Raw genomic sequence first — 12,339 nt, forward strand, 5'->3', positions numbered from 1 at the left:
TTCTGCATAGTTGTGTAAATGTATATAATATATAAGAATGTATTAAATGTATCATATTATATAAACAGTACAAATACATAATATATCGATTTACCAAAAAAGCTACATATTCATTCATAAGTAGGGACTATTTGTTAGGAAAGCTGAGAATGATTGAAAACATTATTTATCTTGATAGCTTATTTAGCATAATCCTTGTTTCATTTTTTGATAATGCATTGTCTCCAATTTGATTCGGATGTTCCCTAAATTCCCTCCCCTTTCCTATTCATTGTGCCCATGCTCCTTCTCATCTCTCTTCTACTGTCTGTGCCCCAGGTTTCCAGGATGTCCATGTGATGATCTTTGTTGGATTTGGCTTCCTGATGACATTTCTGAAGCGCTACAGCTTTGGCGCTGTGGGTTTTAACTTCCTCATCGCAGCCTTCGGCCTCCAGTGGGCACTGCTAATGCAAGGCTGGTTCCACTCCCTGGACTACACTGATGGAAAGATCAAAATTGGAGTTGAAAAGTAATTGTTCTGTTTTATTCAAAGTCAAGTGAAGTGTCCCCTCTTGGTTGTATGGGTTGAAGTACTTGTTGCTTCTTCTTATTCCATTTCATTTTGATGCATGTGTACAACTAGCAACAGAAAAGTGATGATTTATAAAAGGCCACAACTGTGACCACCTTCAGTAAGTGATGTTATTCAGTTCTGCTTGTTTAATTCCTGGGAAATGTGTCTGATATGGATATATTTCCACATGCAAGGTTTCTATAGGGAAAACACAGGGAGACAGTGAGGTGAAGAACCCAGTTTGACTGACAGGATCGAGACACCTTGGATTAAGTGTTTGTGGACACAGTAGCTGGAAGGTAAACATAAACTCAGACTCATGGTACTGTTGAAGTGCCACTAAGACACCCTGTGTCAACATATCCATATGTGCACGTGTTCCTATAGGAGAGGAAGAAAGAGAAAGATTCGTTTTATAATTGCTTCAGGGCTTATAATGACTTGAATGGTTGTACTCTTTACTTGGTTTGCTGCTCTTGAATAGGTGCATCCTTTGCCAATATAAACAGTTTGATATTTGGCCAGCACAGATAACAAACAATATTATATTGCCTTGTGTATCCATTGTTTCCCTTATTCAGCCTGATCAATGCTGACTTCTGTGTGGCGGGCTGTTTAATAGCCTACGGGGCGGTACTTGGTAAAGTCAGTGCGGTCCAGCTGCTGGTTCTGACTCTGTTCGGGATCACATTGTTTGCTGTGGAGGAATATATTATCCTGGATATCATTCACGTAAGTTGAAACAATAATTTATTTTTGTTTTGATATCATTCAGCTGTATTTATAATAAAGTGGAAGAGAACCTCTTGTGATGTAGCTGATGATGTCTTTACACCTGGATGAACGGTAGCGTACCAACTGTGCGTTGGATGTGCGTCTAAGATTTGTATAGGTACACTTTCATGTTTGCTTATGTTTTGTAATTTATGCCACCGTGTAGCTGCTGCGTAACAACTCATAACATTTTTGTAGCTGTAACTGCTGTATGTACTCCTGCCAATGCTAACAGTTTCTTTCCTGAAGGCCAGAGATGCTGGAGGCTCCATGGTGATCCACACATTTGGAGGTTATTATGGTCTGTCCATCTCATGGATGCTCTATCGGCCAAATTTGGACCAGAGCAGTCGTCTGCAGGCCTCAGTCTACCACTCAGATGTCTTTGCTATGATCGGTGGGCATGATTTAAATACTGAAGGATATTTTTTGTTACTTTCACAATACTTCACTACTTTTTTATGTCCACCCTGCTTTCTGCATAGGCACCCTGTTCCTGTGGATGTTCTGGCCCAGCTTCAACTCAGCCATCACAGACCACGGGGACGGGCAGCACAGAGCAGCCATCAACACCTACCTGGCTTTGGCCTCTACTGTGCTCACTACTGTGGCCATCTCAAGCCTCTTCCAGAAGCATGGAAAACTAGACATGGTAACAGCACTTTTTATGTCAGTCACAAACACTCAAAGTTTTATGCATGCTGAACATGATAATAGGAGTGCGTCAAACATGTTGGCATGACTTTCACCCCACCTTAACCTTCAGTTTGCCTTGTGATTGGTTGCATAGCCACTTTCACTTAATACAGTGAACACATCATTCAGAATATAAATAAAGATCAAATTGATACACATTTTTCTTCTTCTCTTTTTGCCTTTTTTCCCGCACGTTTCCCAGGTTCACATCCAGAACTCCACTCTTGCTGGAGGTGTTGCAGTTGGAACTGCAGCAGAGTTCATGCTGATGCCCTACGGGTCTCTGATCGTAGGATTCTGCTGTGGCGTCGTCTCCACATTGGGATATATCTACATCACGGTATGGTTTATATCTGGTTTATTGTGTTACAGCTATTATAAGATAAGCCTCAGTTTAGCGTGTGACAATAAATCTAGGCAATTGGCTACAGAAATGTTCCAATTTAAATGAAACTGCAAAACCCTGTGATTCTCTGCAGCCATATTAAGATGTTCTTACCCAACACATTTAATTTGCGGATTTTATCTGTTTTTCTTTTTCATTAATTAGATACCTTCTTTAGAACATAATTTGTTTTACCACATTACTTTTGTTGCTCTTAAAAGTCAATTGTCAAAGTCAAATTAAACTGCTAACATTTTTAAGTACACTCAGCTAATCCTAATTGTTGTTTCTCTCAGCCTTTCATGGAGAAGTATCTGAAAATCCAGGACACATGCGGCATCCATAACCTGCATGCCATGCCAGGAGTCATAGGTGGCATTGTGGGAGCCATTACTGCTGCAGCTGCATCAGAGTCTGTTTATGGCGCTGAAGGGTGAGTGGTCCTTGCTAACAAGTAAAAGAGGTCATTTTTTAAAATGTAACAGATGGACGATTATCAACCAGTACAGGGATATTTGTATTCTTGAGGCCAAAAATGATCTTTTATTTTGAAAGACATTGTAAATTCCCCTTTTTTTTGTATTAAAGGCTCATTAACACCTTTGACTTTGAGGGTGAGTTCAAAGACATGGTACCTACAAGGCAAGGTGGTCACCAGGCTGCAGGCCTCTGCGTGGCTATTTGCTTCGGTGTGGGCGGAGGCATCCTTGTCGGTAAAGAATAAACACTGCACGCACATTTCAGTTTGACGGTACAAATACACAGTATGCAAATAACTGTGACACTACTGTGTTTCAATAAGAAAGGTGACTCATTTGTATACTCGTCAGGTTTTATTTTAAGATTGCCAATCTGGGGAGATCCTGCAGACGACAATTGTTTTGACGATGAGCCCTACTGGGAGGTGAGAGACGATTCTTTACAACCATAAAGAGGTTCTTACTGTTTGAAACAGGAGAGTCAATATCAGATCATAATTGAGTCAGGAGTCCATCCTGAAAAAAAATGTGTAAAGTTGCCCAGAATAGATACCACATACCATATATTTCAACGATTTTGTTTGAGTGGTGTTTTTATAATGTTCGACAAATGCAGTTCAGGTAAAGGAGCTGTACTCGACATGCTGTTCTAATGCAGCTTTTGTACATAACAACAAAAAGTAATGTGCAGTAATTCGTGTGTATTCCACGTATGGATGTGTGTGTATTCCGCATGGTGAAAGCATGTGACGTAGTATAAGACAGAGAGCAGACGTGTAAGGATGCAGGTCAGGGTGGTGGCTGCAGATGTCTTTCATGCCTAACCCCCACCACCATCGTTTGTCGGCTAACATCGGTCACATAACGTTGTTTTTTGTGCGTTGTTGCACTTCCGATTTTCTGTGCATAACTTCATGAGAACACATTGTGAAAAAAAAGTGGGTTGCATGTGATTTTATCCACACATTCCCCAACTCAATCCTGAAATACTGACGCCCTTGGTGTGCCACAGACACACACGTCACTCATATGCACTGGACTTTCAAATGATACAATTCTCTCTTCTGGACTCCACTGTATCTTTACATAGCAAATATTTGTTTGCAACTGTATTCATGTTCCTAATGTACAGCCACTTTAAAATGCTATTTACTGGCAGCCCCAGTCAGTTGCTCTAATGCAAACCTGCTGATTGGAGACTTTTCATTTAATTTGGTCCAATCTGATCTGACCGGAAGAATTTCAGCAATAATTTGCGAAAGTGTTGTGTCTGTAAGGGACCAAGTCAAGCTGTGATGCATTACAAGAAATACTCAAAAGGACAAAAAAAGCTAGCAAAAACACACTATTAAGTGTAACCATTCAAACTAAATCATTTTGTTATAATGTTTACATAATACGTTGATGAAAACAAACTTTAATTCACAGTTAGAGTGTAATTTTGGCGCAAAATCACGCCGCTCTTTTTCGGCACTTACATACATCAAATAAGCCATCAGGACAGTTTTTTTCACATATAAACTATAAATGGAGAAATCCGTAAGAGTTGCTAACAGCCGGATGTGGCTAACACTGATTAGCTCGGGGCAGTACGCTGAAGGCATTAAAACATGCATGAGAAGAGACCCTACACATAAAACGAAGCACCAATAACGTAGTTAGTGAACCCGGAGTTTATTAAAAGAGTGTTTTGAAAGACTTACCTACTGGCCAGGTACCAGCTCCTCCTACCGAACGCAATCCAAAAGGAAGGAGCCCATTGGTGCTTAGTTTTATGTGTAGGGACTCCTATCATGCTACTGCAGAGGTCTGGTGTTATTTTGAGCAGTATTAGTGGTTAAAAAAATATTTTAATGCCTTCACCGTACTACCCCGAGCTAATCAGTGTTAGCCACGTTCAGCTGTTAGCGACTCCGGGATTTCTCTTTTAGTAGTTTATACACAAAAAAACTGTCTTATTTTATGTATGTTACATCCGAAAAAAGACCATGGAATAATGTTGCCCTGGAATTACACTTGAAGTTGGAAACGTATTACTGTTTTGTGTTCCTCACCCTATTTTTCAATTGCTCATTGTGTAGGTTAGTGACAAAGGTTTATCATTTTCAATGTTATGACATTAACAAGTGCAAGTAGCATCATACATACCCATAATCTGAGGTGGTTGGTCATGTGGTTATTATTCTCCCCTTAAAATTTTATGTAAAAGCTCTTATTGTGTACAGCTTCCTGAGGATGAAGAGGCCGCCCCACCAGTCCTTCTTTACAACAACCACATGCGGAACAAAGATATGTAAGTGTCCTTTTTTCAAGCACGAGTTATGCTATTCTCACACCAAACAAACCATGCTGGTAGGGCCTCTGTTGTTGTGGAATGAGTTGCATTCAGTGTCCTCTTGGTGGCAGCAGATCCCAATTTGTGGAGGCTGCATGTGACTCATTGTAATTTCTGCCCTTTGTTGGAAATACTATCCGTTCATTGCGTTGAATACAGTGTGAGCACACAATCAGGATACCTATCTTCATATGTTTATACATATAATCCTGTCCCTGTCACTCAGTGTAGGCCAGATTATTCATTTAACATTGACCCTGTGCTCTGTGCTTCCAAGTGAAGCGCTCCTCTGCTGTTTGTTGATAGGGGTTTTTCACAGCACAGCTCCATATGTGCATCTCATCAAAATGACCTTGAAGTCATGTTTGCTGTGGAAATAAAAATGATACTATTAGATAAAGCTGAGCCGTCTTTGTATTCTACCCACCAAGATCGATGTACAGCGTACGGGAACATCTACAGGCCAAATCTCAGCTTATAGAAGAGAATACATGATCATAACCTTGCCACCACACACTGTGAGCCACAGCTTTTCTGTGAAGTTTCATTATATTACACATATGTGACGCTCTTGTTTTTTTCCAGAGCGGAGTCAAATTTCACCGTGGAGCAGACTTGACTATAAGCCTGGATTCTGACGGATCTCAGTCTTTATCACACACTGTTCCTTTTATTCTCCTGCTGGACAAAAGTATGTATTTGATATAGATATTGCCCTCCAATCAAAAACTGTTATTTTTTCATACAGTGAATATATGTCTCTTAAATGTTTGTAAGTGAAAACATCTGCCAGTGGAATAAGAAAGTTTCTGTCTTCCATTTTATTTATTTTCAGTTTAAATCAATGAATATTCAATCATATATTGGTATTTAATGTTCTATTCAATTTAATGTTAGTACTAGTGGAGTGAGTTGTGTCATTTCAACATTTCATCGACAGGTTAAAAAAAAAACGTGTTTCACATAAAACAAGACGTAATTGCTTAAACATAAACATAGAACATAACCGAGATTCCTTTCAGTGGTTGTGAGAGAAATATTTCAAATTCATGTTTTGTATAATATTTGCTTCACCAATTGTGGGAGTTGCACTTTGAACTGGATTTTCCACAGGGACTTCCACATCTTTGTTTTTTTTCCTGTCTGTGTGACGTAACAGACTGAGGGTAACGTGAAGAGAATATAGACTTTGTTCTTGCAAACTTTAATCCCTCAGCTTCATTTGTTACAGGTTTATTTTGCATAGTCGCTTGTCCTGATATTACAGTTAGATGCATTAAAAACAAAAGTTAAATCACTTGTTTTACACGGAAGTTCATGTATGATTATGTATGTATGATATTACTGATTATGGATTTTAAAAATAAAAGCTGTGATATTTGTTTTGAACTATGCTGAGACATTAAGGATGTTTGGTAATTCACTTCCACCTTCACTTACCATTTGTAAGCACTAAATAAGCACCGTATGAACGTCTTATGTGCCACTATAATGTAGTTGAAAGCAGAAACATATTTTTAAGAGCTGTGTTTCACCAAATTGTTATTTATCATCTTTTCTTTACACCACCCCCTACCCACAGGAGGAGTTGCTGAGAAATACATTTATGAACACGGATATGCTCACATTACATTGTACTATAAAACATGTATTACATGTTTATAAACTGCTTATAAAGGCTTAATCGGAGGGTGAAAGTAAAGTGTTGGCAGGTATTTTTATCCACGCTATTGATATGATAATTAATTACTTTTTTCAAAAGCTGATGTTTGTACACAGTAGAATTTTTATGTCATGCTGTTCTAAAGTCAATGATATTTTAGTTGAAAATGAATAAAGAATTATTAATACAGTGTCGTAATTGCACGATATGTTGTGCTTGATTTGCATTAAATTATGTATACTAATAATTTAATACCTTTAAGTAATCGATTATAAAATAGATAATGAATTTAAAATAAAATAAAATACAGATTTACCAATAAAACGGTGGAAATGAATGGTCCCCCTCATTTAAGAGCCCTTCAGCGTCCTCTCTAGTGGAGCCAGTCTGAGGGTAAAGGTCACACCCTTATTGCTCTCTCGGGACACTGTGGTGACCAAAAACAAACTAGAGACCTGCCTCGTCATCATGACTCCGGGTCAAAGGGGAGCAAAAGGGCAAGGTCACTGGCAGGGCTGCACACATATGCTGGAGTCTATTAATTTAAACTGATTGGCAATTAGAATTCCTGTGGATTCATACACAGAAAACTAGTGTTATTTTTTGCACATTGACGTGGAGAAGTAGAGAAATACACAACTATGCCTATAAATACTGGCTGTCAATTCACTATGCAGTTTATTTCTGTGTCTGATAAACATCCCTCTTGTCCATCATTGTTTAATGACGGTTGCCAATTCCCTGTGCTCTGTCTTCTGTCCACCTGGCTGCTGTTTCATAGTTCGAAGGCAGGCAGCACCTCATGGTGGGAGCGCGGATGATTCCCACACATGAGTAGCAGCGAGGAATCCATCGCCTCGTCCAGTCTCCTCACTAACAAAGGCAGGCTTAGTGCTGTTTTCTTTTGTCATCAGTAACGTGTTTGAGTAAAGGAGGTAATGGTGCCACAAGTGCTCCAATTAAACGAGATGCAGCCCTGCTGGGAAGAAAGGCTCCCCCATTGCCCCCGATACCTCCCAAATACATACACACACAAACCGGGCCTCTTCTCATCCTACCCCCATGCAGTTCCCGCCCCAACTCTACTCATGTTTATTCATGTAGAGGCCTGTTAAAACTACATCAGACTTATTTATAAATGATACCAGGCCTTCCCCTCTGAGGCTGAGGGAGCCAAGCCTTATGGCGTCGTGACAGCCTGACATTTACCTTCCTTTGGACAGACACTGACCACAGATGTGACTTCCACAGGGGGAAAACACAAACTGTACTGGGATAGCAGGGGACCAGAGGGGAGGGCGACTAAGAGGCCACGGAGAAGGTGAGATGGAAAAACTTCAGGAGGCAAGGGGGCATGAAAAGGGGGAGGGACAGACAGAGAATGAGGCCTCACTTCCATTGCTGATGACGGACTGCCTGCCATCCGGGCTCAATCATGATCTTTGATTGACAGGTCAGGGGGTAGGAGAGGGTGGGAAAGAGGGTTCAGGACGAGAGCTTAGAATGGGAGCTGCACAAAACATACTCCCATACAGGGGGCCGCGGAGACGCTCATTAATGATAAAGAACATACCAGGAAAAGCATGTTTTCTCTGCATGCCAGCGATGTTGTTTGTAGGTTGAGATTAGTTTGTAATCTTCTATATGTGGTGATGTAAGATGTGCAGAACATTACAAGGCTAAGTGCAACGTGGGAGGTCGTGTAAGAACACCTGGCTGTGGCTATTTGGCTTTTTGTTTTCTTATTTTTCACAATTTTTCCAAGAAAAGCAACGTTATACGATTATGTTGCCAGCATATTCATCTGATTGTTTTACAGTTTACACATATGTGTCAGTCACTCTGCTGTAAAACTCCCCTGAATTCACCCTACAGTTACGAGGCGCTACAGCGGTTAGAGAAGTATTCAGGGATCCATGTTCACTCCCTTATAAAGCGAGCAGTAAAAGCCCCTATTGAAAGAAACGACTAGTCCATAGAACTGGTCATAAACTATTCAAGCCCCAAGTCTTTTCTCTCTATACTTAATCTGCTCACGTTTTGTGCAGCTTCAGTGTCCCCTAAAGGTTACTTCTCAGCAGGTGCGTCTGACTTCCAAAACCTCTCTAACCATTTAGATCTGGACTGTCTTTATGACGCCCAATAATGGCATTTATTCACAACATCAGTCCTGTCCCCATTACCAGTGCTGGAAAGTTCATCTAATCAAGAGTTGTACAATTTCTGGGATACTTGTATTCACATACTTTCAAAGGGAATTTTATTTGATAGATATATCTCAAGCTTAGCTTCCATTTAAAGCAATTAAACATATGATAAGCATATAAAATACACTCTATTCGCTCCTCACTTTTTTGGCTTGGGGCCCTTCACAGAAGAGCAGTGTCCAGTTTGGGCCCCTCGTCATGAATTGTTAGCAGTGCCACCAGAGTGATTTCATTTCTAAACTTTTCAGATTGTTTTATTTAAATAATTGTTCCACAGCTAAAAAAGGTCGAAAAATTTCTGTGCTTTCATGAAAAAGATAGATACAAATTTGTGTAAGAAAACATTATTTTTTCTTTCCTAAACCTTTAATCATTTAAATGTATTTTGTGATGCACTCAGTGATGAAAAGTAACTGTACTTGAGGCATTTGTACCTGAATACCATTTAATGCATTTTAGACGTCTTACTCACTGCATGTATATTTATTTGGCATTACTAATTACTTTACGAGTAACCAGTAAGTGCATGAAGCTGTTTAAAAGCTTTACCTTAAACAGCTGAAACATTGAAATCCTATCATACAGAAATAACACATCATTAATTATAATACATAATACATTTTCCATATAATTTTATATTGTAAAACACAATATATGACATTATTACACCGTGAAAGAGGCCATTCTGCATAATGACTACTTTTATTTGTGATACTTTAAGTACATTTTGCTGATGAATAGACTTTAAATTGGAGTATTATATACAATGATATTGATACTGTTGAAGTTAAGCCTCTAAATATATCTTCCACCACCAGACTCACTGGATGGGACTCAACCCTTAAGTTGGGAACCACTGGACTGAAATACTTAACTGTATGCCTCTGTAGTTAAAATCAGCCCCACCTTGGCCAACTACACTAACAAAAGGCTGCTCACACACCAATGCACTGAGAATCAGTAGACTGCTGATAATACTGCACCTTCACTTACACCCGTTTCCACCAAAATTAGCATGAATATGCAGGATGTTTTTTTAAAGTTCCCTTTGCTGTGTCACATTTGTCATCCTAAGCACGCCAGGGTTAGTTAACAGCAGCATGGAGGTCAGTGACAATCTTACGGTGGTTGCTTCTTTTTAATATCCATACTTAATATCCATGTATCAATCTCTCCTACAAACTTTGTGCCGACTGATTTGTGATTTTTGAGTACTGCTTTCACAGAGATGGACAGAATTTGTGGCTGCAGTCGGTGGCATCACTAGGCTGTTTTATTCGGTGTTAAAGCCCCGAATCATTAAGCCCTGAATATATTTTTTTTTGTTAAAAAAAGGAGAAAAAAACACAACAATTTTCCAACGGTCCATGAACGCCCCTCGTTTACCACACGACATCAGAGCAACAGGGCAGTGAGCACAAGCACTGGATTTCACTTTATCTTTATCATTTGTCCGTCATTCAAATTTCTGTAAACATTTTGAATTATGTAAATATATAGAATTGAATGGTAGTGTATATCATGAACTTTGTCTTCAGCCAGAATGCCTATTTGTTGGATGCCTCGTGTGCTTTACACTCGAAAGAAACCAAAATAAAAAGTAGCCTAGTCCTTCTGGATAGTCCTTCTGGCAAGAGAATAAACGGTTTAAAAACATAACCAGACAGTTTACCACCTCAAGTGAATTAACCTATCCTACCCCCAGTCCGATCCATATGGTTAATGCAAGGTCTGCTCAGTAGTATTCATTTTACTCTGAAATAACTTGAATGGAACTTTAGATATCTGGGAATAAGCAGCACAGCAGTCAGGTAGTTATTTTACACGCATTTTACATTTCCCACTGAGCTCAGCCCCGGATGTTTTTTGTCTGGCTGCTGTTACAGACAGAGGCGATGCCCGTCATAGCACTGCACCGGAAAAGGGGAACATTACCAATTCCCTGCTCATGTCATGACAACCCAGTATTTTCAAAAGTCTTTTGAGATGGTTAAGGTTAGGAAAAGACCTCAAATGGTTAAGGTTAGTGGGAGTCATCGGGAAGTGATTCACGTTTTCGCAATTGTAGGGTTGGCACCTAGAAACGGGTGTCATGATTCCATCACTGCTGAGTCATTTATCTCGAGAATAACTGCAAATTATAACCTTTCCCACTAAAGACAAAAGCCAGATGTTAGTGGGTATGTTTCCTGTCCAGAGAAAAGGGGGCTCTGAATATATGTGTTTGAATGAAGGACTTGCCTACTTGTAGAGTATTTATATTCTAGTACTGGTAGCCCATATTTACTTGAGAAGTGCCTAAATGATCTGGGTAGGTCTACTTCTTCCAACACTGCCCGTCACCTTTTTCCTTTCTGTTTGCAACCTGCTGATGAACCTCCCAGCTCTGGCCTCCGCAGGTATCCACTGGCCTCTCCACACCACTAACTGTCCACAGAGGCTGCTTAAGTGTCCCTATCGGACCACAGTGGAGAGGAACAGCAGATTAACCATGATCCTATCCGCTCACCGCTAGCCCCTTCATACGCTCCGTTACACCAGCATTTAAAAGGAGGAGGGGACGCCATTCAGGCCCCTGATATGAATCCCAGACGAAGGGACAAGAACAGAGCTTTCACCCCCGTTTCACAGAAAATACCCCTTTCTGGCAACCTCTAATTCTGGTTGCTATGGGCTCCTGGGTTCAATGGTGGACTCCTGTTGTGAGGGGACAAAGCCTCTCAGTCATCCGGCGATGGTTGCTAGGGGAGGCAGAATGTATGGGGAGGGACGGGCTGCCGTTGTCCCAGACGAAATGTCTCTCTTAAGGCGGCTGAGATCTGGTGATTGACAGGTGGCTACACGCTCCACTGCGGATCACCCGGGAGGTCTGGGAGGCCTTATATCTGTGACCGTGTGTGTATTTATGTGTGTGTGTGTCTATGGCAGGTTATGTTAGTTGGCAGAGTGAACAGGGGGGTTGGGGACATACGGTATAGTATTGTAGGTTTCTGAATGTGGGACCATTTATTACCTGTAGAGGGAGCTGCTCCTGCTTCAAATAGATGTTCAATCCCCCTGTAATAATCTACTGTAAGGTGTCTTTGCCCTCTGATTCTGGCTGGCAATGCTGGTAAAAGCATTTACAACAATGTAAAAAATATTCTGTTAAACGTGAAAATCCTGCATTCTAACCCAATTTAAAGCCCCCCCCCCCCCTCCAAAATATAGTTTTCTCATTGTTGCTTCATCTCGATGTTTGAGT

At 40.4% G+C, this 12,339-nt stretch overlaps 1 protein-coding gene across 1 annotated transcript; it reads left to right on the forward strand.

The window, feature by feature from the left end:
- Nucleotides 1-323: 323 nt before the first annotated feature.
- Nucleotides 324-5,844, forward strand: rhcgb (Rh family, C glycoprotein b; the record flags this gene model as incomplete). The annotated part of the gene is made up of 10 exons (XM_083916921.1): nt 324-511; nt 1,138-1,288; nt 1,580-1,727; nt 1,816-1,982; nt 2,229-2,366; nt 2,708-2,844; nt 3,000-3,124; nt 3,242-3,315; nt 5,116-5,183; nt 5,811-5,844. Exons 1-10 carry the CDS (start codon nt 339-341, stop codon nt 5,842-5,844), a joined length of 1,215 nt encoding a protein of 404 aa, XP_083773047.1. The 5' UTR covers nt 324-338.
- Between the last annotated feature and the right edge of the window lie 6,495 nt (nt 5,845-12,339).

The sequence above is a fragment of the Echiichthys vipera genome, assembly GCF_963691815.1.
Source record: "Echiichthys vipera genome assembly, chromosome: 7".
In the NCBI taxonomy this organism is placed as follows: Eukaryota; Metazoa; Chordata; class Actinopteri; order Perciformes; family Trachinidae; genus Echiichthys; species Echiichthys vipera.